Raw genomic sequence first — 24,856 nt, forward strand, 5'->3', positions numbered from 1 at the left:
TGTAGATAAAAAGGCTCATTCTAAATAATAAAAACAATACAGTTCATTATGTGAAGTCTTTATACACCACTGATAATATAGTTATGTGTATATTATTGCATTTCTGTCAAGAGATTATTTTAAAAGTTACACATTGCACCTTTAATAACACGGATGTACTGTTTATACATTAATGTCCAATAATCAAGCAACAAACAAAAATATCTTTGTTCATATTATATTATTTATTGATCTTTTATACAATGTAATTACAATAGAAATATGTGGGTTTAAATACAAAATTCTGTAAATAAAGAAAGATTAAAAATAAACTTCACTGGTTTGTTATCACTACACTAAAGTTTACAATCAAGTTTATGAGGTAATTTAGTTCCCTGGTTTTAAATCAAAACCTGTATATTTTGTTGAGGGGGGAGTTGATAAATAATCCAGGGATATTGACTTGAACAAATTCATTCATTTAACTGTAAATATTTGTACCCCACACAACGTAACGGCTTGGTCAGATTACAAATGCATTGTCTTTGGAAAAAGAAAGACTATTTTTGTATTCATTGTGCCACAACAGACCTGCTTGACCCTGTAATACACAGCTGATAAGAAAACTGAGAAGTGGCCAAGTCGATTTATAACACATTACGGTCAAAATGGTCATTCCAGGAGTTAAAAACATTGTGCCCGTCTTGTATTTGCACTGGCTATTGAAGTCTCTGTGATAAGAGATCATTTTGTTCACTGTATGGAGTACACGTCATAAACACAGTGTACAGTCTGACTTTGATCATCTAGCATCGAACACCTGCAGGACTCCATACACGCCAGTAACATCATTCAGCACATCTTGAATGAACTACTTAAAAATATTCATTCATATATTGTCAGAACAAAATAAAAACACAACCATTGAGCAGTATTATTAAACATTGTTTGTGCCCAACAGCACCATGCTGAAGAAAACATGACATGAGTTCCCATCAGAGATCCAGATTTGCTTTTGACAATAAACTAGATGAGATTTTATTATCTAGTAACCATATTTGTATGCAAATAAAGTTGCCTTTTTGTCTGTTTCAGACCCGAGTGAGTGATAAGAAACTAATGACATAACTAAGATGCATATTCAATGTTTTAACATACTGTACTGTAATATGGGATATTTTAAGCATGCACAGGACCAAACTGACTATCTACCTGTACGGTCTGTTTTCATCTCTCTTTAATCCTTAACCATTACTTGCTATACATTCACGTCTCTTGTCGTTTGTATTTGCATTACTTTAAATATTTCAAAACAGAACTGGATTAAAGGACCATGGGGAAAAAACATTGCAAAAACACCAAACCAAATTCAAATGGTTCAATGGCTTTGTCCATCACAGGATTTACATCTCAGTTAAGAGTGATATTAAACACAGTGGATGTTAATGTGCTGAAACATAAAGCACTCTATTGCATTTTTGGGGGTAGTGGCTTAATGTTTTTTGTGTTATCTTTAATCGTCTATGTTTAATTCGGTAATGAAACAAACTTTCAAGGGCCTTTGTGCTTTTAGTTGATTGGTTGAGATGTCCAATACATACACCATCAGACAATTTTTTCTAAATATGTACCCCGTTGTCACTGGGGCGGTACCTTTTCAAAAAGTACACATTTGTACCTTAAAGGCACATATCTCTATCAAAAAGGTTTGGTAGAGGAAAAACCATTTTTCTAAGTGTACAGCTTGAACCTAAAAACTTGATAATAGTACTTATAAACAGTGTTGGGGAAAGTTACTTTTAAAAGTAATGCATTACAATATTAAGTTACTCCCAAAAAAAGTAACTAATTGCATTACTTAGTTACTTTTCATGGAAAGTAATGCTTATGTTACTTTTAGTTACTTTTGCGTTACTTTTTCTTGGCTAAAGCTTGATCTCTTTCAGGCCTTGCAGGTGCTTTTATGACTGAAAAGTTCTGCCTTCAGAAATTGCATATTTCATCACAAAAATGTTTAGCTCTGACTCAAACTGTTTTCACACAGGCACAGAGAGTGCATACGTTTAGTTTAATTCAGTACATATTTTTTAATCAAATTAATTAAACTAAAAAAGTAACTTGAGTTACTTTTTTGAAAAAGTAACTCAAATATTAATGTGTACATTTAAAAAGTAATGCGTTACTTTACTCGTTACTTCAGAAAAGTAATATTATTACGTAACTCAACTTACTTGTAATGCGTTACCCCCAACACTGCTTATAAATACATCTTAAATGGACAATAAGTAGGATTTTCCCCCATCTAGTGGTGAAATTGTAATTTGCATTCAAACGAATAGTGCTCTCTAGCGCCTTGCCTTTCCAAATGCGTGTTTCAACTACGGTAGCCGTTATGTAATCACTGATCTCCTTGTCCGTTTCAGCTATTTCACGTGTTCTGAATGAAAACGCGTTGTGGAAACACGTTTGTAAGCTAATGATTTTTTGTCCCTCTCTGCTTGGACTTACCCGTCCAATGTAAGTAAAGAGAAGAAATTCTAAGCTTACAAAGAAAAATCAGATCATTGACAGAGGTCATTTAACACCGAGGACGTATTTATGAATAAAGACATTAATTTTGATTAATAAAACACTTAAAATCCTATTTACTGTCCCTTTAATATCTCAAAGGTACATATTGGTACCAAATGTATACATATCTGTACCTAATGGAACATATTAGACCTTTTTAAAGGGTACTGCCCCAGTGACAGCTGGGAATACATATTTTGACAGTGTATACAAAATTAACAGAAGCCTTTGTGATGTTTTAGAGAGGTGATGTTACTAAAATACGGTCCTTGAGATCAGAGTTTCACTGTTAGAGGGTTTGTACCCCACATCCATATTTAGTAATCCTCACCCGATCGTCACATAGCAGTTTTCGACATACATTCTTAATAACTGGGGTGGCCCATAACCTTTCGGAAGATGTTGCATTAAACTAAGGCTGTTTGTCAATATGCATCTTCAGTGATCTTGCGTCCTCGTGTTCTCACTCTACGTCATCGTTAACATTCGAAGTTCATTCCAATTCTCAAGAACGCAAGTACAGAGAACGCATGAAAATACCCGGATGTGTTCTTGATATCGAGGATGCATCGAGTGCAGATTGCGCGCTGAAATCGCGTTACGCCCCAGAAGTCATTGCGGCAAAACAATAGGCTTGTTCGGCTTCACGCGGCACCGCAAGAACCGACAGCCGGACGACGTCAAAGCTCCGCGAGAGCAACTCAAAAGCAAACTCCTCCGTATGATATGCGAATCGCTCTCGCGGTACTTTGACGCCATCCGGCTGTCGATTCCCGCGGCGCCGACCGAAGTCGAACAAGCCTAATGGCGGAGGTCAGGCGACCAACAGGAAGATCGCACACATCTAAATTCTCACAAGTGCGTTCTTTGTTCTCGCGAACTTCTGAGTTCGTTCTTCCAAGGTCGCCTGGCAAGACCGATCTCCACTAGAACGCAAGTCTGTTCTTTGCGTTCTTGGAATTGAGAAACAGCCAAACTGGCATAGTATTTACAAGTTTGCATCCTTTTTAAAGAAATGGTTCACCCTAAAATGACAATTGTCATCCTTTTCTCGCTCTCATGTTGTTACAACCCTGTATACATTTCTTTATTCTTTTGAACACGAAGGAAGATACTTTGAGGAATGTCCGCAACCAAACCGATCAGAGGCCCCATTGACTTCCATAGTAGGAAAAAAGAATACTATGAAAGTGGGGCCTCTGATCAGTTTGGTTGCTGGCGTCCCCCAAACCATCCTCATTTGTGTTCAGCAGAACAAAGAAAAACATGAGAGTGAGTAAATATGATTTTTGAGTGAACTATCCCATTAAATGCTTTGTAAGCTATTCAATGCCTCCCGATGGATCTCAGTCTGGCTAACGCTAATCCAAAGGTTTTTAAGAGTTATAAAGTTGCCAGAATCCACACATTTCATCTGGCTATGATTTATAAAAATAAAATAACCCTCAAAAATGTCTTTTAATTTTCTGAAGTACTTTCAATGCTAAATCACGGAGGTCAGGGTGGCTACAGTGGCATCTCTTATGTGTTTGTACATTATGACAGTTTAATAAGGGTTGGAATGTAGGTGATACTTTCGGATTCCACTTGATGCAAAGCGGATGTTTCAATGGTTCAGCATTGACTCGTTTGAAATTAAGAAAATGAACAGCCGCGAAAAGGGCAATAAATAAAATGATAACTAAAAGCATGCTATTTACACACTTTCCTACATAAAAACTCGAATCCTTTTATTTGGTGAGTCATTTTTCAAGTAGCCAATTTCTTCCATCTGTAATAAATCACCCTGTTCAATGTAAATAAATAAGGGGAAACCACCAACAACAGACGATTAAAATCAGATTAAAAAAACATTAGAATCAAATTAAATAATAAATATCTATTTTGCCATACCATCCCCTATTTAGTTGCTTACTCTCCCCTTCCAATATTTCCTGTAGGGAAAATCATTCATATACCAGATGAGAGATCATTAATGCTGAGACATAGCGTGCAGGTCTCTCACGTAAGCTTTTCCCATCCTTTAAGTGCCAAACAAGTTGCGACTGTCTTCGTAAGATCCATGACATTCTTGCTCTCCAAATCTGGCATTTGATCTGCAGTTCTCCACCATATTACATAAAAAACAGCAACCCATGTCCTCAAACAGACCAGGAGCATAAGAAGGGAATGGGGTATGAAATAGTTCAGCCTTGTTTTCCCAAGGCTCGTCGATTAAAGTTCAATCTCAAAAGTTTTCTGCAAGTCATTGGAGAAAGGGTTGGGTGCCTTCGGTTGGGATTTGGACTCCAGAGCGGCCCACTTAGCTTCAAAATGCTCGGCATCCTGGGTGCCGTCTGAAGGGTGGGTCTGTTTCAGACTTTCCATCGGCCAGTTGCTATCGGCTTTTGTGGTGGTGCCGTTGTTCGTGACACTGGTAGTCGTAGTAGTTGAGGGAAAGGAGTTGTGCAGGTGGCCGTTAGCAGTGAACATGGTGTTTGGGAAGCCTCCGGGTAAGGTGGGGAAAGTCGAGTGTTGGCCCGTCCTAGGCCCCATCCCAACCCCCATTGCTGATCCACCGCCTGTACCGGCTGCAGTGCAGAATGCATTAGCCACCATCTGTGATGGTGTGATGCCCACCACGGGCACGCTGGCATTGGGGTACGTCATGCTGTTGGCCAGAGTTGGCATGTATGGCTGCATGGGTACAAAAGCCGGCTGGAGAGGTTGCTGGGCGAACATGCTGACGGGTGCGGGAGTGACGTCAAACGCCATTGGGAAGGGTTGCATGGAGGTGGGCAGGGAACCTGGTGCGATGGGCATAGTGGGAACTGGCGGAGGATGCTGAGTGGGTGGTGGGGGAAGAATGGGTGGAGGCAGAGTAGGTGGGGCCATTGGGGGCGGAGTCTGCTGTTGAACTTTCACAGCTTGAGCCACTTCCTCAAGCCAGCGTTCGGCCTCAGATGGTGTTCGTTTGTGACAGCCCTGAGGTATCGATGAAGGAGATTGGACAGCAGGCTCCGTCTGAACCCACGAGCTGGTAGCTGGGGGGTGGGAGGCGTGAGAAAATTAATTAAAATAGGTATTGCCCTATTTTCTACTTTAGACATTACCGTAATTATTATAAATGATTTGAGTGTGTAGTTTGTGTTACCTTGCAGGGGTGCAGGTGGAGGGGGAATAGCAGGTGGTGCGCTGCACATTGTTTGTGGTATGCAGTTGTTTGTGGCTTTGGCACACAGGTCTTCAGGAGGTTTGGTGAAAGAGTTGTTGATTTGGCTGCACAGAGCATTTATGCTGTCTGGCTCTCCTGCAACTGGCAGATCCATCTCTGGAACTGAGACGAGTCAACAGAGAGCATCAGTCACACCTGTGTTCACATCTGACTCGTTTTATTGGGATTTGTGTCAATTTAGCGATTTATAAAAAGACAAACAAACACTCTACAAGACAGGTTTGTGTGTGTACACGAGCGCTGAAGCAGCTTGCATGACACTGATGCAATATCAGACCTCATTCACCCCAATAGAAAGCAAATTTACGCTGTCCGAATCGTTTCTTATCCCCCTACATAGTTCACTATGTGTCATTCCCCATATAAGAACTAGTAAATGTATTAACAAGTGTCTCATCTCAGGCGCAGGTTCTTTGTAATGTAGGGGGCGGGACCCTTTAGCATCTAGGGAGCATTGGATTGGACAGGAAATTTGACAAGAAGCTAAAGTGCAGGATGACATCAAAAAAATTCTAGACTTTTTTTGTTTTAAATGCTTATCTTCTGAATGCGAATTTTGTCAACGTTTTGGACTGTATCAGTTTATATACATCCTTAATGTATTTATACAAAAAGGAGAAAATATTTTGATTTCATAGGGACTTTAAAGGAACAGTATGTAGGATTGTGGCCAAAACTGGTACTGCAATGACAAAACTGGTGGCCAATACACATGACAACATCAACATCACGTTTTAAATGACAATATCCTGGCCAGACCACTGTTGTCAGTGATATAAGTGTTTGAAATGAAAATGATTTCTTAATGTCTAGTGACATATCAAGGCCATTTTATGATTAATTGATATACATTTCTTATATACTGTTCCTTTAACAGGTTAAAGGGTCAGAAAGCAAGTTTCCACTTAGGTTATAATTAGTGAAACCCATTACATTCATTAAATTTGGAATGTAAATAGTATTGCCCTGTTATACTGCGATTGCATTATTACACAGCTCGTTCGAATGCTTGAATCTGATTGGCCAGCCGCGACATTTGCAAGTTCGTTATTTCCAGACAACAGCTGCTCAAAACTAACACACGGTAACCCAGATGCTGCAAATCATTTTGACAGGTACAGTTTAATATAAATATAAATGTCTTTAACTCATTCCCCGCCATTGACAAGTTATCTCCTCAATCCGCAATACCGCTATTATGCACCAGGTGGCGCAACTTATTAAACCCGGAACTATCGCCCTAGGGCGAACAGCTGTATGTCCGTCTAAGTTTTGAGGATCGCTCTGCATTTGATCTCTATCAAGAGTCCTTTACAAAAATTTTGTGTCTTTAAAGAAACCTCCCCATATTGTAGAGGTGATGATAAAGAGAACTAATGAAGGTAGGATGAAAAGTTTTGTTTTTTTTAAAGCAGGGGGTCTGTAGCCTGGCTCCGCCCTCCTACGTGCTTCCGCTTAATTTTCAAAAATCTGCAGGTCCAATCAGCGAACAGATGGGGGTGGCTAAGAACGATGAAATTGAGGTTGTGCGTCAGTTGTAGTTCAGTAATGGCAGCGGAGAAAGACGTGAGAAAAGCTATTCGGTCCGTTGTTGCAAAGCTGCCGAATATACAGAAGTTAAAGCCGGAGCAAGAACAAGGTTTGCTAAGTTTTGTTGGTTTGATCATTCGGACTTGTTGTTTCCGGCCGGTTTTGGTGCATGATATACGTCACGACCAAACGTTAGCGATTGGCTATGGCAGATCCTGAGTGACTCTGGGCAGATCCAATAGTTTTAAACTTCAACAGAGGAATGCTTTGCAATGGAGCGTGGCCAGAACCTCTGTACAACTGAAATGAATGTATGAGAGTCTGGTTGGACCAGGCTATGGGGTCTGTTCTTTAATTTAATATATTGTATGTTTATATATTTAAAAGAGCATTTTCTAGGAGGCATTCAACGTTTATAAAATTATATAAATGAAATAGTTAATAAAATACATGACATTATATTTGTAAATGATTAAACCAAATAGTGTGTTCAAGACGTTTGAACGTCTTATCTTAAAACCGAAAGTAAACGGGTTTTCCTTGCGGAAGGTCTGTATTCGTTAAAAATTAGATAATAATAAAATATTTCAAACCAATAGTTAACCCTTTCAGACCCTTATTTTGATTGGTTGATCAGCATTTTTATTGGTTTCAACCACAAAACATGTATTGTCCAATTCAGTGGATGCAGGGTCTGAAGGGGTTAATATTCCTTACCTTACTTATAAGGTAAATAGCCGTGTAATAAGCAAAATAATGTACAGGCAGCCGGTTGTTATCAAAAAATAACCCCGCTTCCTGTCAGGTTTTGATCACACTGTCTGGGTTTATTTCTGTGATAACAATCTGCTGCCAATACAGTACATTATCCCTTACTTATCACCCTTCATCTAAAGGACTGAATTTATCAGCTGTGTCATTGGTTCTTTTTTTTTATCAAGTTTGGTGCCAGTAACACTGCCAAAAGCTCATACGAGAATATAAAATGGATGAAATATTTTTTTTATTTCATGTGATTTAGTGTGACCATGTATGAAATGAGAACGTAATTTATTAATATTGTATTGATAGATTTCAATGCACGAATGATGTTCATTTTCCAAAAATTAGGTGCAATCAAAAGTCGGTAAAATCCTGATTTGATTTTGATCCAATCTGGTGGCGTAATTAGAATTGAATTAAACCGCTTCAAATTAAGTTTTTGCTTTGAGATTCCAGAAAGTATTTGTGTGAGGTCTGGCCCGAGTACTCTGGGTGATGGCACACAATAGACAAATTAAACAAAGTGCTATTAGGTGAATGGTGTGAGTTTGATACTTCTCAGGGTAACCAGTGCTGAGTCAACACAACAGGTAATAGTAACTGACCTGGGTTCTTGGTCTGGAAGTCGGTCTTCCGCTGAAGGTTGGAAGGGAGATCGTTTAGGCGTAGGGACAGCTGCCGTTTAAAAGGTGAGTTTTTCTGACTAAGCTGTGGGAAGCCTCGGAAAGAGCCTTGCCGTACGAGCTGCTCGAGGGGGGCGTGACGGCGTGGGATAGCGTGAGGCACGCCTGGCTCCGCCCTTTCCACCGGTGAGGCTGCTCCCTCTGGAGGTGAAGAATTTCCTGACAGCATAGCAGAAATGCCGCAGGCTTCTACCGAGACACAAAGACCAGTTTATAAGTGAGCAATTCTAAGATTTTTGCATAAGATTTGGCATAACACTGAATGCACTCACCTTTTCTTTTCTCTTGTAGTTGTTTCATGATGTCATCCCGGTCACTTTGCTGTCCAGCTGAGGAGACACGGAAGGATCCTTCCCTTACAAATGATGTGCGGCTTGCATCGAAAGACGCCGTGACCCCGCACTCCTTCTCCCTGCGCTGTTTTCGCTCAAGGCAAGCGGCAAAAGCACATCCCACTGCGTGACTCAGTCGCTCCCCCTAGTATTGTGAAGGATGGTACGTTAGCAAAATTTGATTTAGTCTGTGCTATGTTAATATGTTTATAGGTCGTATTGATTAAAATTAACCATATGTTCATCTTAATAAGTAAGACCATACAATAGCACCACAAAATGGTTTTGTCTCATCTAATATTGGCGTCCTAATCATGACATCAAAATTCCATTTGTGTTTTTCTCCCTGCCTCAAGAATAGATAACGGCCCTTAAGTGTTTATTCTGGTTTTAGATAACCCTGCCATAATCCTTATCTTAATCCCCTTTTGCAGCCAATAGTGGCTGAGGAATTAATCCTTCAGTCGGTTATCCTCACCGAGTCCTTCAGGGCCATGAAACAGTGGCACATCCAGCGGCGAGTCGTCCCGTCACGGCAGATGTAAGAGAACGCCTTGTCGTAATTGCGGTCGGGTGCACAGAAGGACACCTTCTCTATGGTCTGGTCAACAATGAGGTCCTTTAAAGACAACAATAAGGATCTATTTTAAACAAGTTTAAAACATAATTGTTAAAATACATGTATAAAAAAGGAAAGTGATCGGAATCATGAGTGTTGTGCGCTTGGTTGAAACAATAACAGGGTTACTGTTATATTATACAATACATTAAAGTGATAGTTCACCCAAAACAAAAAAAAATGTCATTTTCCCATCCTCATGTTGTTCTAAACCTGTATGAACTTCTTTTGTGTTCATCAGAAATAGAAGATATTTTGATAAATGATAGTAAGCACGCAGCTGATTGTAACCATTGACTTCCATAGTAGGAAAACAAATATTATGGAAGTATTGTGATAAATCAGGAAGAAGATATTTTGATAAATGATGGTAAGCACACAGTTGACAGTACCCACTGAATTCCATCATATTTGTTTTTTTACTATGGAAGTCAATGGTTACAATCAGCTATGTGCTAACTATAATTTCTCAAAATATCTTTTGTGTTCATCAGATAAAAGAAATTCATACAGGTTTAGAACAACATGAGGATGAGTAAATGATAACAGAAGACTATGATCAGACGAAACACGTTTTTAGCGTTTTTAACCGCACTGCCTTTTTTTGGTTGACACTTAAAATTTAGAAAAGAGCAGTGTGCTGTGCTTTTTAATGTTCAAGATTCATGATTCGTTAAGTCCTTCCAATGTTGACAAACACAAGGCTGCACGATTATGACAAAAATCGTAATTGACGATTATTCACCTTGGTATTGTAATTGCGGTTACTATTGCCGATTAATAGATTTTATATAAAATTTTTGTAATGTTTTATAACTACATGGTAAATTCCAAACATCCAAAACTAAATAATATAATGTAAATAACAAACAATTATGGGAGTTATGTTTCAGTAAAAATCCAAAACGAATGACTAAAAGACACATCAACTTATCAATTTGAAAATCTCTTATTCACCACTGTATTTAGTGCCCAAACACACTGCCGAAATGTACAACCTGTATTTAGCCCGCCGTGTGTGTGTGGCTTGACATGTCAAAATATGTGTTCAGAGTGTCGTAAACTTGTGTGCATCACGTGTCATGTCAAAATATGTGCCTGCTGTAAATGCTTCTAAGTGGTTTATGATAAAATAGTCGTTTATGTTTGCCAGATACTCGCTTAATTTCATGTGTAGTCAGAGTTTAGTGTTAAGTGAGTGTCTTGCGTGTATTTTGTGAATGTGACTCTTTTATCATAAACCATTTCGACGTGTGTGCAGCGGGCATGTATTTTGACATGAGGCACGATGCACATAGTTCACATGACGCAACGGACACATATTTTGACCTGACGAGCAACACACGACACTCCGAACACAAATTTGTAATTTGCGGCCCTTGGAAAAGAAGTCCCCAGCCGCTACTGCTAGGCTGTAATGTACTGTACAGGTACTCTTTTTTTTCTACCACATTTTTTCCTTCCCTTCGCCTCTCTATTAATGTGCTTGGACACAGAGCTCTGTGAACAGCCAGGCTCTTTTGCAATAACCTTTTGTGTCTTGCCCTCCTTGTGCAAGGTGTCAATGGTCATCTTTTGGACAACTGTCAAGTCTGCAGTCTTCCCCATGATTGTCTAGCCTACAGAACTAGACTGATAGACCATTTAAAAGGCTTTGCAGGTGTTTTGAGTTAATTAGCTGATTAGCGTGTGGCACTAGGTGTCTTCTAGGCCGTTTACACTGTGATCCGATCGACGAAAACACATCAATATTCTAATTTTCTGAGATACTGAATTTGGGATTTTCCTGAGTTGTCAGTTATAATCTTTTTTTAAGAATTTAATTGTTTTTGTTGGTTTACCGTCATTTTACTCATCTTTTTTTGTTTGCAGCTTTGGCCTCCCGCAGTAACAGTGGCTACTGTTACCGTGTTAGGGGGCCACAGTCAATACATAATGTATGAACCCAAAGAGCATAGAGAGTGTTAGGTGAGGGGTCAGACACTGCAGTAAAGCTCTCTCTAAAAGAAAAAGAGCCAGAGGAAGAAAACAAGGAGGTGAGAGGACCATTCATTGTGGGCCAATTACTGACTGAAGGGGCCCTGTTAGAGCTCTAAAAGGTTTGTCATGGATGACTTTGTTCCGGGGGGATAACTGGGGGTTTACAGCAGACGGGAAGATCTTTGAAGAGACCCAGACTGCTGACTCATCTTACACTTGTCAAGGAATGATGCAGCGTGGTCTTTTCCCAAACCCCCTTTCTTTAGAAAATGAATACTGACAACTGAAGTTTCAATAAAGGCATAGTTTACTTAAAATTGAAAATGTGCAACACAAATTAATCGTTAAACACAAATTAAGTCTCTCAAATTACATTTTTTATTAAATTAAAAATTTATATTTTTCTTGACAACAGCTGTCATCCACAGTCGCATGTGTTTAAACGCTAAATTACAATACGTTGTGCCAGATTTGGCATTAACAATGCATAATTTCATTTTTCGGTAAACTGTTCCTTTAAGCAGTGTTAAACGGCTACATAGAGCCGGACACAGGTGGCGTGCGGAGATGTTTATGGTCGTGTGTGACAGTGGCAGGAAGGATTAGGTAGCTGTGTTGACTTGTATGCATATGAGAGGATTACCAGAAGGGCACAGTGAGGCAATGGCTGGCGGCTTGAATGTGAGGCCCTTACAGGAAACAAACAAGAATGCTTTGTGACCCTCTGCCTTGCTCTTTGTGAGCCGAAGAGGAAAAGCGCATAATTGAACTCATTATGTAAGCCCTTTGACCTTTTCTGGTTAATTCGTCAGACATTGTGTGCATGCATGTCAGTGGGAAGGATGTTTCATTGCTCTCCAAACTTCCGGAAGAAAAATCTCCATGCTTCAATGAGAGCCAAGCACAGTTCGTGAAACCTTTGGCATCTCGACGTCTCGTAAAGCACGACTGGTCACGTGACGGGTCTTTTACGAGCCTGCCAACTTCCCTCCCATCACATATTTTGACAGACTTGCTTCCATGCAGACTAATGGATGACTTGGGAGTCTCAGTGAGGGTCAGCAGACCTTCAAAACTTATTGGATCAATGGACAGAGAATAAAATGCACACACACTTACCTTGGTTTTGTCGTCTACTACTCTCAGGCCATCGGCGGACACCCACAGCACGGCCTTGACTGTTTTCTTTCCACTCTGAAAATAAATTACATTAAAACAACATCAGTCTTTGGAAACAATGGGCTATCAAAGCTAATACAGGGATGTTGATAAGCTCTCCTGCATCGTAGCCTTTTACTCACAATGCTGTTTTAGGCATCCCAACACTGACATTGTTATTATGAAACCAATTTAATTCTATAAACAAGACAACAATAAAACAAGAATCATGTCCTGTATGAGACAACAAAAAATCTAAAGCCCTATTCCAAAACCTAGCTCCCTACCTAGACAGCATCCCAATGCATTTCCTAAAATGAAGGCAACATTACCGTACCTTCTAAGGTCCCTTATTTTAATGAAAACCTAAAGCAGCATTGCAGGTGCTTCATTAATAAAACAATCTAAGAATTCACTGCGGCAAGCTAAGTAAAAACAATAGTGATGGTAGGAAAGATGAGCAAAAAAATTGACTAGACAGTTTCATCAACACGTGCGTTGACGCTTAAACCAAAGTAAACTTCCGGTCTGTATTTATTTATTGGTTTGGCTAGTGGCTAAACTGATCTCTAAAACAAATACCTTGGTGAAAATAAAATGTCTTGGTTTGCCAAAGACGAGGGAAGACGGCGAGTAGTTGATGCGCGTTAGATATGATATATGAAATGTAATTTATTTGTCATTTATTTTGCTTGTTATCAGAAATAAACTTCTATAAAAGGACTCCGTTGTTATTGATTGTATGTGGAAGTCTACCGTTTAGTTACTGCTGAAACTGTCTATAAATAAATACAATTGATTCAACACCAAAGGGCATTTGAATTTTAACTCAGTTCCTGTACAGAGTTTAGATTAAGCCAGGACTAGGCCTTCATTATAATATGACACTTGAATATTTTTTACAAACATACCTTACAAATAAATAAAAACATTTCTGATGTGCATCCTGAGACAAAACAATAGCACGAATATATTTTAAGATATATATGAAAAATGCATTTTAGTCTGGGATTACACTTGAGCCCTTTCTGGGAAACCGCCCCTAATAGTCTATCCATTGTGTTTCTATTGGAATCTATTGTGAGGGGTGATATTGGTGTGTTGCGTGAAACTGTCTATGTATAAAGCAGAAAGATAAAAAAACATTCCTCAACAAATGCATACATATTGTGTGTAAATATACAAACACAGATTTTTCTCTATCTCTAAGATTTGCAGGGTAGGCAGTAGAGGTCGACCAATGTTTTTTTTTCTCTGTCCGATGCTGATTTTCTTAGTTTTTAAGTTTAGACTGTTATTTAGGGCAAATCTTTCTAAACACTCTCTAAGCATATTCACATTATTTCTGAGGTGCTGCGAGTGATGGATTGTGCTGACAGTGACGTCTTGTGGGCAACACAAAACTGTAACAAAGTGTTACTGTAACAATACTGAAAACATTTCCTCACTGGATAGACCCCTTCACGGTTCACGTTCCACTGCGCATGTCAGGTTCAGAAAAGCCATTACAGCCGATTGAGTTGCGTATTATTCAGTATCGTCAAAAATGCCTACTTACGTCGTGGGCTGTGAAAATCACACCAGGTCTTCCGTTAAGTTTTCGCGATTCATGCAGAATCTTAAAAACATACAAAAAAATACAACATCTGCTGCTGCAAGCAACGTGCAGACTGGAACAATGCAAATATCAAAGAGGCTTGTGTTTGTAGTGCTCACTTCATTTGAGGTAAGTCATCATTTTTCAGCCATGAAACATTCAAACATTAATCACATTTAATGAGCCCAATCTTTGTGGCTGCACAGAGGTGCATCGCGAGACATAAGCCCGTCAGGCTGTTGTACTGGCTACTTTAAATTCGCGCGATCATGCAATCGTTTACTAAAGCTGTTTGTGAACAAGACACGGCTGCAGTCACACACGCAGCCTCAGGGAGAGATCTGCTTGCAGGCAACAAGAAGTGGCGTCATCAGTTCTACAACAACGCTTGGGTACCCGCAAATGTGCCTGCATATTAATTGGCCTAATTTTGCAGCAAAACTGGCCAAATTTTCGCCCCAGCCAATAAATCGGTTGACCTCTAGTTAGCAGTAGAGAGCAAGTCCACCTGTTATTGAACAGGGCTTTTTTTTAAATATGTCTTTCATGCGTCTCAGACAGTCAGGGTTAGGATATAACACTTAAAAAACACTGTGAGGTTAAGTAAAACGCAAAATGCTGCAAAATCAAGAACAATACAAAAACCTTAATGTTACAAGAAGGTTAAGTGGCGCTTTCCAAATTCCCCAAGACGGCAGAACGTATAGAAAAGAGAACCACATGACTGTGAATAAGAAGCGGGATTAAGGAAAATAAAGTCTTTAAAAAAATTGAATGAGGAATGTGTGGACAGACACAGCATGAAACAACATGAGGATGAAAAGCAGAGTGTATATGAACAGATGGACGGGCCCCAAAGACACACTCACACATTAACAGACTACAGCACTGGGTGAAAAGTCTTTGCATACATAATAAAAATATATTACATAAGAAACATAATTTAGCGTATTAAAATATATAAATAGACTTTTTGTGAATTAGTAAACTTCATGTTTTATAGTACATTAGTTGTCACATAAAGCTTATAGACTCTCACAAACATATGAAGCATGAGACATTTTGACAGGGTGATCAGGATGCAAAGTAAAGTGATTTAAAGGTCATGTTCTTCCTGATACCATTTTTTAAACCCTAGTTATTGTGTAATGTTGCTATAATAGTATAAATAATACCTGTAAACTGATAAAGCTCAATGTTCACTGCCAGGTGATATATTTTCTTCAATAGAATTCCTCTTTAAAAGCCTACAACGAACGGTCTGTTTGGACTACAGCCCTCTATTTCCTGCTTTAATGACATCAGTAAAACAGTTCGTTGACTAAACTCCGCCCACAGGAATACGTCAGTCACCAGCTTTGGCTCAAACGGCTCTGCTAAGCTAAGCTGCTATCGAATCACAGCACACTAAATACAAACTACACAAACAGAACTTGTTACGTATTTCTGAAGGAGGGACTTCACAGAACAAGGAAGACATCAGCCTGTTTTGAGGACAGTGAAAACAGCGCTATACAGATAAGTAAATTGTGTGAAAAATACCGTGGTTTTTTTACACGTGAAACATGAACACATGTTATATTGCCCACTATAAACACAATCAAAGCTTCAAAATCACAGACAGAACGGGAGCTTTAAATGATCCAAAAAGTGTTTTTTTTATAATGGCCAGCTATTGAAGGCTGAGCAATATATGTGCCACCCTGGACCACAAAACCAGTCATAAGGGTCAATTGTTTATTTTTTAATTAAGATTTATACATCATCTGAAAGCTGAATAAATACGCTTTCCATTTATGTATAGTTTGTTAGGATAGGACAATATTTGGCTGAGATTCAACAATTTGAAAATCTGGAATCTGAGGGTGCAAAAAAATGAATATATTTGAGAAAATTGCCTTTAAAGTTGTTCAATGAAGTCCTTAGCAACACATATTACTAATGATAAATACATTTTTTATATTTTACGGTAGGAAATGATCTTCTTGGAACATGATTACTTAATGATTTTTGCCATTTAAAAAATCTATCATTTTGACCCATACAATGTATTGTTGGCTATTGCTTCAAATATACCCATGCTACTTATAACCGGTTTTATGGTCCAGAGTCATCTATGCAATGGTTTCATTGTTTTGTTTAAATTTTACTTATTTTAATATTTTTACTTAGTTTTTATTTTGTTAAAATTTAAAGTGAAAGGTTTACTTGAAATTAAAGCACAAAAACTACCTTTATTTGAGTCATTTCATACATATACTGTACATTAGGATATTGATTGAATTTTCTTGCTACATTGCCCAGCCTTACAGGCAACTGTACATTATGTTGTACATAACTGTACATTATACCATACTTAACAATTCTAAATTTGTTTCTATGGCTGTCAATTAGCTTTTTATAGCAAGAGTAATGTGTTGTGGAGCAGTGATGGAAAGCATTAAAACACACACCACTTTCAGTTTTTTCACAGCTTCCTCGCACACATGCATCCCTCTGGACTCCTCGACCTCCACCAGACCAAGATACTGCAGAGAGAGAAAGAGAGAGAAAAGAGAGAGGGACTGTTCAAAACTGATGAGCTCCACAAATTCTGTATTCCATCCATTACATTTATTGCATATTACTATGTTCACTGAATGGACACTTTCGTGAAATATGCCTGTGGTGATTTCAAGGACCCTTTTAAATGGACAGTGGAGAATATATGTAGAGGGAACTGTGATGTGGGCCATTCTGTCTGGCCTGAACCAATCGAAATGTCTTCATGCAGACACAAGTAATAGCGATCAGATCAGGCTCGCGTTATGTGATTATTGTGGCCAAGTGGTCAGAGGGCATTGGAGATTACATCTCAGTCTCGCTGAAGCCTCGTGCTACACGGTTAAATTAGGTTGAATTTAATTATGAAGCTCCACTAAAATAAGTCCTCCACTTTACTTAATGATACAGGACATCTTTAGCTTTAAAAGAGCCTAGTTTCATTTCAAAGTCAATAAAATATTCATAAAATTACCCATAGAGTGTGTTTATGCATGCTGGGTGTTATTACTGTCTAGGCAACGTTCTTGTATCTCAACTGGTAGGGCTGCGTTTGCGGTGCGAAACTCATGGGTTTGATTTTTAGGGAGCACACTTTTAATAAATAGTCTCAAATGCATATGATTTTAAACGATTGGTCACTACCAGGCATGCCACACACGTCCTGAAAAGTGGTACAAGAACATTTATACCACCCCTAGTGGCTGGCTGCAGTATAGGTCATAAACCCCACCCTCTCTATGTAAATGAATATGACGTGAGCAAATGTAAAAAAATTATACTTCAAATAAATTTTTCCTAACAATGTTTTTTGTTAATCAAGTTATTTCTTATCATGTCGATGTACTTTTAAGTGTTATGGTGCATTCACACCAGTCACGGTCGAGGCGGCAAAACACGCTATTTGCGCGAAGTTGGATGCTTGAACATTTGAGTTTACTCGCTTCATTCGCGGGTGAAATTCTAGTCATTCGAGACATTCAAGCGGAAATTCGCGTCATGGGAGGGGGATCTGCGACTCCACTCGCTTCCTGTAATCACTGCAGCAAGGTCCTGATTGGTTAACGCGGCTTGGAAATCCGCCGAAGTTCAGATTTTTCAACTCAATTCCGTACCGTGCTGCAGGATGCCTAATCGCGTCTTTGCATTGACATGTAAATCACTCGCGTTTGACGCCTCTACCGCGTCTGGTGTGAACCCTGCATTAGTTTTACTAAGTGCACCAAATGACGTCATCGCTGCAAGATGTTAGTGGGCATCTTTGATATATTTTGGCTATATTTTTTTTTTACAATAAATGTCTATGTCCAACTTTTTTTACAGTCTATGGTCACTACAGACCCTTAGCCAGAAACCGTAAGGGTGATACTGACAGATAAGGTCTTCAAAAACTACATAATCATAAGGGCTCTTTCAATGCACAGATATCAAGATCTCAGTTCTGAAAGGGTGCCATTGTGTATTTTTTAAGTGAAAGACTTCAGGTAAGCAGCTGCACGAGTGCTAATGTTTAAGGTCACAGAAGCCAGAGCTTTCTATCTGATCTTTTAATTCCTCATTCAAATAAAGAATCCGTAAACACGAAATCGTCTCAAGAATATCTGCTTACACACATAGGCATTAAGTCTGCCATTCTTGTTTTTAATACGTGATGGTGTCTGACTAGGGTCGAGACGTGGGGCGATGACATCATTGTATCACTAAATAAGCAACCTTACGCTGTGTACACACCAAACGCGTAGCATTGCTTTCCTCGCTCTAGATTACTTGCAAGATTTGACTTTGCATCATGCAAATTTTTTGCTTTGTTGAATATTTTTTAAAAAGACGATTTGAGGCGAATAGCATCCAATTAACGCCATTCGCTTCGCCTTGTGCGTGTTTGCGTCTATTCGTGTCTTTGCACTGACTTTGTATGTAATCTACTTGTGCAAATTGTTGAAGTCGTGTTTGGTGTTCCCCCCTTTAGGGGCGATTCACACTTCTCGTCTAAAACTGCACGGAAAACGCAACCATGCGATTCCTCTTCTTTCCAACATTGTTTTGACGTGACATTCTGAAAAGTTGAAGTATCTTTAACTGGCTGCGGCGCCGCCACACCTGGAATAAAGACTGTGCCGCACCGCGGTTGTGAAACTACTCTCTATGGAGCTTGCCGCGCGGCTACATTCATAATAACGTATTTGCGCATGCAAAAGACGCAAAATGTGAATCGCTCCTTATGATGTTCTCATCTCTTACCCGAACGGGAAAGTTGCATTTTCCCTTTCGTACAGCCTCTTCATCGGCTTGCCACTGGTGCGGCCGGCTGGCCTCCGGCACATAGGTGGGCTTCTTCCTGCGCAGGCTCTGACGCAGTTTGTTCATCTCCACACTCTCAAACTCTCTGTTGCTGAGGACAAAAAAATAAAAATGGGATTAGGAACACATATCATTATGATACAATTAAAGAGATCTTGATTCACCATAAGATCAGAGATCAAGTGCTTCTGACCGATTAAAAAGTGATTTTTCATGACTGGTCACGACGGGTCATTGTGGACAGGGAGGATGTAATGAATCAGATTCGGCCTTCAGAATTTTACCAGCACTTGCATCGAAACCATTCATTACAACATGTTATTGGTTATTTTCAATGATCAAGGATGTTATACGTACTTCTTGTTTAAAGAGCATGAATTAAATATAGATTGCACCGAATGTATTTCAAACAAATGCTTTGCTCTGAAGAGTCCCATTTATGCAACATAATTAGGTCATTCATTCTTCCCTTCATTTGCATTGGTAATCTCAAATACTGATGCACAGAACCACAAAGCCAGGCCGCTCTGAAAAACAGAAATCTTCAAAGCCAGTTAACCCAAGCTAAAGTATAAACACCATTGATATTAATAAATAGTACACCTAATAAGAAAACAGCGCCAAAATGAAAATTCGCTTTTGCATGCATTTAAACTTTTATAGTTGAAAATGCAGTCAATTTAAGTGTCACTTTTAAAGACCCAATAAATTACTTTAGAACGTGCAGCTTTGTTAGACTCGCTGAGATAATTTCTACTAAAACAGGAAGTATCTCCTCCCCCTTATAAAACAGCCAATAGCATTTAGTTTACCTCACAACCTGGAATGGCCCTGTCCCAAATGGCACCTAAAACACTCCAAGTCTGCATCAGGGGCGCATATCGACTGAATATAAAGGGGATTCCCACAAGCACCCTTTTCAAACTCAAAATGACAAATGGGACCCCTTACTGTCTTGTGGACTTAACAGACACACACACGGGTTAGCCACTGTAAATCCACGAAACCGCAAATCCACATGAAGTGCGCCATGTGGTACATAGCCAATCTGATGAGAAGTTGAAATTCAGAATTATGCCATAAATAAGCTATTATTACCATCTTCTCACGTGGTTTGGCATCTTCTCTCTACAAAGTGTTGAGTTTATTTCATAAAATCTTCCATTAAACAGTAAGTCTCGATGTCCAACGTAAACCACATGTCACACAACTTATTCTGGCATTAGCTTTTATAGCTTCACAGCAGTGGCCAAAAGCGCACGTTTCCCAAAGCCCTGAAGCTTTACGGGTAACAGGTGCCAAACATAGAGTTGCGGAAGTGCTTGGCTTGTAGCCTGAACGCATACCAGCATTACACACACTCATACATCCAAAACATGCCCATGCTTACAAGAGCCCACATTGCTCCGCATATGAGTTTTTGTTTTTAAATAGCATGGCGTCTGAGTCTCTTCAGGGGATTTCCTCAGCTCTGACACGTGCCTGCTGCCGTGTTTGACAGATCGTTTAGAGGTCCGATGGGAGATACGGGAATCACAGCCTGCAGACTGGCACCTGCCGCACAACCGGGCAGCTGAATATACCACATGCCATTTTTTTTTTGTAAGGCAACAGGACATTACCATAACATTAGTACTAGGGGTAAGTGGCATGACCAAAATATGTTATTTTAAAAATTTTGTAATTTTACAGTATACAATGGCAGCAGTATAAATAAATAAAATATATTCTACATATAAATATAATCTGTGAAACAAAAAATATGGTTTACATAAGCAATAAGGTACGAGAGGCTGTGTATACGGAAATAAATCACTGCCGAAAGACGCTGTTAGGCACGATGTGAAGGAGTACCTTCAGCCGTGATTTATTCACAATATAGCACTAGTCGTCTTATATATGTTATTTCGTCTTAATGACACATTTTTGAATGATGCAGCTTATACTCCGGTGCGGCTTATAGTCCGGACAATACGGTATTATGTCATCGTAACTAAAGCTACTTATGTGTAACCAGAGAGGCCCATTGGGGTCCCATCCAAGATGGCGTCCGCGCTAATACGTCAGCTCCAATAGGCAGCGTCAGTCTATGAGGCGTCTACGTATATAATGGCTATGGGTGTAGCGGTCATAGCTGTGTTTTATCTAGTTAAACACAGCTGTTGACCAGTCCTTCCACAAAAACGCAAAAATCCTTGATCTTACGGCCCGTTTCTTAAAAAATGTGATGGAATATGCAAGATATTTATGCAATTTTCTGCAATGAAATTGCGTGAACTTGACAAAATTGCGTGAACTTGCAAAAACTGTTAGCAGCTTTTGTAGCTTTTGATTGATTTTCACGCAGCGCAATTATGTCACTTCCTAACATTCCCATGACAACAGGGGACATGGCTGCGCATGTGTGAAGTAAATGCAACATTTTTCAACTTGCTGCTAAGATATATGTGCATTGGATCACATAATTAGGCCTGTCACAATGATTAAATAATCGTCTTATCGCAATTGTTTGACCTCATCGTGATGATTTCAGATCACCGCAATGATTGCAAATCTCTCTAAAAAACACAAGGGGGAGCTGCAGCGCCTGTATAAACAAGACAGTATCAGATAAATATGTGTTTTATGTGTATTAATTTACTGCCAAGTAAATCTTGCAAAATATTCAATTTAAATAATCATAACAGAAAAAAATCTGTGAAAATCTTTTCATAAACAAACAAAAAATGTATGAGAACTAAATGTCAAAGCAATAAAACAGACAATTAAGATTTTTTAATCGTGACAGCCCTACACATAATCGTGTTTTTCTGGAGGGACTGGTTGACAAATCAGAATCAAGGACTAGGAGTAATAGTTTTTTACATTTTAACAACCATTTTGGGATAATACAGTAAAATCCTTTAAAAGCACATTACCTCAATTTATTTTAACATATCAATCTTAATTTATTTAGCATCAGTGTTAAAATAGCTTCTTCACTTTCAGTTTTAAAAGCAGGACTAAATACACTCAATGTACAGTAATATTACTGTAAAACCGTATTGAGGGGTACATTATCAGCTCATGAATAACAAGTAGCAATGATTGTGTGGCAGGTAAATGACTCATGGGTGTAGTATAAAAAGCAAGCAAATCTATGCATTTGCAGGAACAGGATGGGAGGTTCTTCCGAGATTCTGCTCCACTTTCAGGACTGATCTAATGGCTGAACTCCTGCCAAAGATCCAGAACAGCAGAGAGGGAGGAAAACACATAGAGAGATGCAGAGTGGGCAGGCCCCAAGCCAGAGACAGAAAGATACTTTATAAGGAGAAGAAAAAGAGAGCTTGAGATGAGAAAGGGAGGGAGCGATGCATCACTAAATCTTATTGAGGTCACAATTCTGATACGTGCCGCTCTCACTGCACTGCCAATCTCAAACGCTAAAACCTTCGCTGATACACAGAGCCACTGCCGCATCTTTACCAGTCAATGCATGCTGCAAAGAAAAACATGCAACCGGGAAAACCTCACCCGTTTGTTTTCGAGAAGGGCTTACGAAACCCGCCTGGGAAATTAACAAAACATACATATGAGAGTCACACAAGACTTTGGAGGGCTGCCCGAGTCATTCCATGACAATTATTTCATCACCAAATGAGAAACAGCTGGAACCAAATGAGAATAAATTAAAACAAAGCATTTAAGATCTGTTTAGTGGCTCGACCGTAAACCCTAAAGCACAGAGTATAGTCTGTTTTTTATGTGTGCAAACGTATGCACACGGGTGAAATTCAGCCTTACACAAAATCTAAAAATATTGTACACAAGACATTGAAATTAAATAATTGTGATGTCAGCTTTATCAGCAGGAATGCATATGGGTGACCATATCTTAAATGACCAATATATAAAAAACCTCACATACATAAAATTCTTGCATACACACATCTGGTAAGTGATACATGTGCTTGGATACTCCGGATTAAGATGTCATGGCTAATAATACAGACACAGCTGTTTAAATAGAACAAAGAGTCTGTGTGTGTCACATTCAATGTACAAAAAAAGAAGTGTAAGAGAGAGAGAGAGAGAGAGAGAGTAGTCGATGAAATGTTAAGTCTTCTAAGATGCTTCTGTAAACATGAAGACTAAAGCATCACATGTAAATACCCCCGAGCTCCATCTCCGATCCAAACCAGTCTAACTGTAGTAATGCAGAGGCTGTAGTGCAACCATAGATGTGCAGATATTTGTCTCATTATTGCTGAAATCAATGCTCTCTGTGCATGGGATCGAACCACAGCAGCTGCCTGCGCTCATTACAGAGTGACCGTGGGTGGACGGGGTAATGGAAGCTCTTTGGACGCTTTTGGAGAGGCAGTAATTGTAACGTGGCACTTTAGCCTCTTACGACTTTGCTGCTCGCATCTCTAAATTGGCAACGAAAGGAGGGGAGACAGTCGTTCACGATTTATTTCAGGAGAGATTAAAGGAACAGTTAACCTACGCACTGAGTTCTCAGATGTTTCCACTAAGGCTACGTTTACATGGAAACGTTCTGAAGAGAAAATGCAAGAGTGTCATTGCATTATCAATTTTTATTCCACATTTATGCGAACAATTTCGTGGAGAAACTTGCGTGCATATGGTGACGCAAAAGTGTGTGATATTCGATGTAGTATGCACTCCAGGCGGCTAGGTGGCAATGTAAAGCACTGACACACAACAACACCAAGTCCCCAGGTCTCGGCCAAAGCCGTCTGGTTTGCCTCTGATGAATTGGCGCATCAACAGTTGCACCTTATCTGATAAGTAATACTAGCTGTGAATATTTCGTACAACTGCCAGAAAGACTTGTGTATATTTATCAGTGCTGCTATGGCAACTTGAAGGTCCAACGTATGGAAATAATCCCACGTTTGTTGTTATTTTCCTGAACTGGTGCATGCCTGTGACGCGACGAGAGCCACCGTAAGCAGACTTTTGCGTTTTTACCCTTTAGACGGGAACGTGACGGTAGATCGTTTTTAAGATTTTCACTCTCGAGGGTGGTTTCACTTTTTTTTGCTTTTTAAGCCCCAAAAACGCTGTCGCCGTGTAAACAAAAGGCACATCCGATAAAATATTTTTACATTTCCACCCTCGAGCATTCTTGTGTAAACGGGGCCTAAAATGGCTTAGGAGAAATACAAATAAATGAGACAATTGTTAAAATACTTTGAGACTGTGGAGCTATAAAATTAAGATAAATGTATAGGTAATCTAAATAATCTATAAATAATCTAGAATAATCTATTGCTTCCGAGGCGCTGCAGTGATAGCAGCCCACTGCTCCGGTAGTGTGTGTGTTCACTACTCACCTGGATGGGTTAAATGCAGTATGTAAACACTTATCAGACCACTTTCACTTAGATTTGGGTAAATTTGATGAATCAAATCGCCATTACATGCTGAAGAAGGGCGTTCAGCCCGAAACTTTCGTTGTGGGCGATTAAACTCTATTTTCGCAATTTGAACTGTGAGTGCTGTCCTTTTCTAACACTATATGACATTATTTACATTGAGGGATTCAGCACCCAGTTAAATTTATATCAATTATCAGTA

General features: G+C 39.3%; 1 protein-coding gene across 4 annotated transcripts in view; it reads right to left on the reverse strand.

Moving 5' to 3' along the window:
* Positions 1 to 205: 205 nt before the first annotated feature.
* Positions 206 to 24,856, reverse strand: part of numbl (NUMB like endocytic adaptor protein) — a 62,404-nt gene continuing 37,753 nt past the window's right edge. For 3 of the 4 annotated variants that reach the window (XM_055196070.2, XM_055196072.2, XM_055196068.2), the window contains 8 exons: positions 19,208 to 19,358; positions 16,879 to 16,953; positions 12,790 to 12,864; positions 9,550 to 9,690; positions 9,012 to 9,216; positions 8,662 to 8,928; positions 5,684 to 5,866; positions 206 to 5,573 (listed from right to left, as the gene is read on the reverse strand). In XM_055196070.2, the coding sequence (XP_055052045.2) occupies positions 4,765 to 5,573; positions 5,684 to 5,866; positions 8,662 to 8,928; positions 9,012 to 9,216; positions 9,550 to 9,690; positions 12,790 to 12,864; positions 16,879 to 16,953; positions 19,208 to 19,333 (1,881 nt within the window). In that variant the 5' untranslated portion in view covers positions 19,334 to 19,358 and the 3' untranslated portion in view covers positions 206 to 4,764. Of the gene's footprint in view, positions 5,574 to 5,683; positions 5,867 to 8,661; positions 8,929 to 9,011; positions 9,217 to 9,549; positions 9,691 to 12,789; positions 12,865 to 16,878; positions 16,954 to 19,207; positions 19,359 to 20,365; positions 20,803 to 24,856 lie in introns of those variants that run through there. The other variant, XM_055196069.2, reaches the window with a different exon arrangement.

This window comes from Misgurnus anguillicaudatus, chromosome 24 (assembly GCF_027580225.2).
Source record: "Misgurnus anguillicaudatus chromosome 24, ASM2758022v2, whole genome shotgun sequence".
NCBI lineage: Eukaryota > Metazoa > Chordata > Actinopteri > Cypriniformes > Cobitidae > Misgurnus > Misgurnus anguillicaudatus.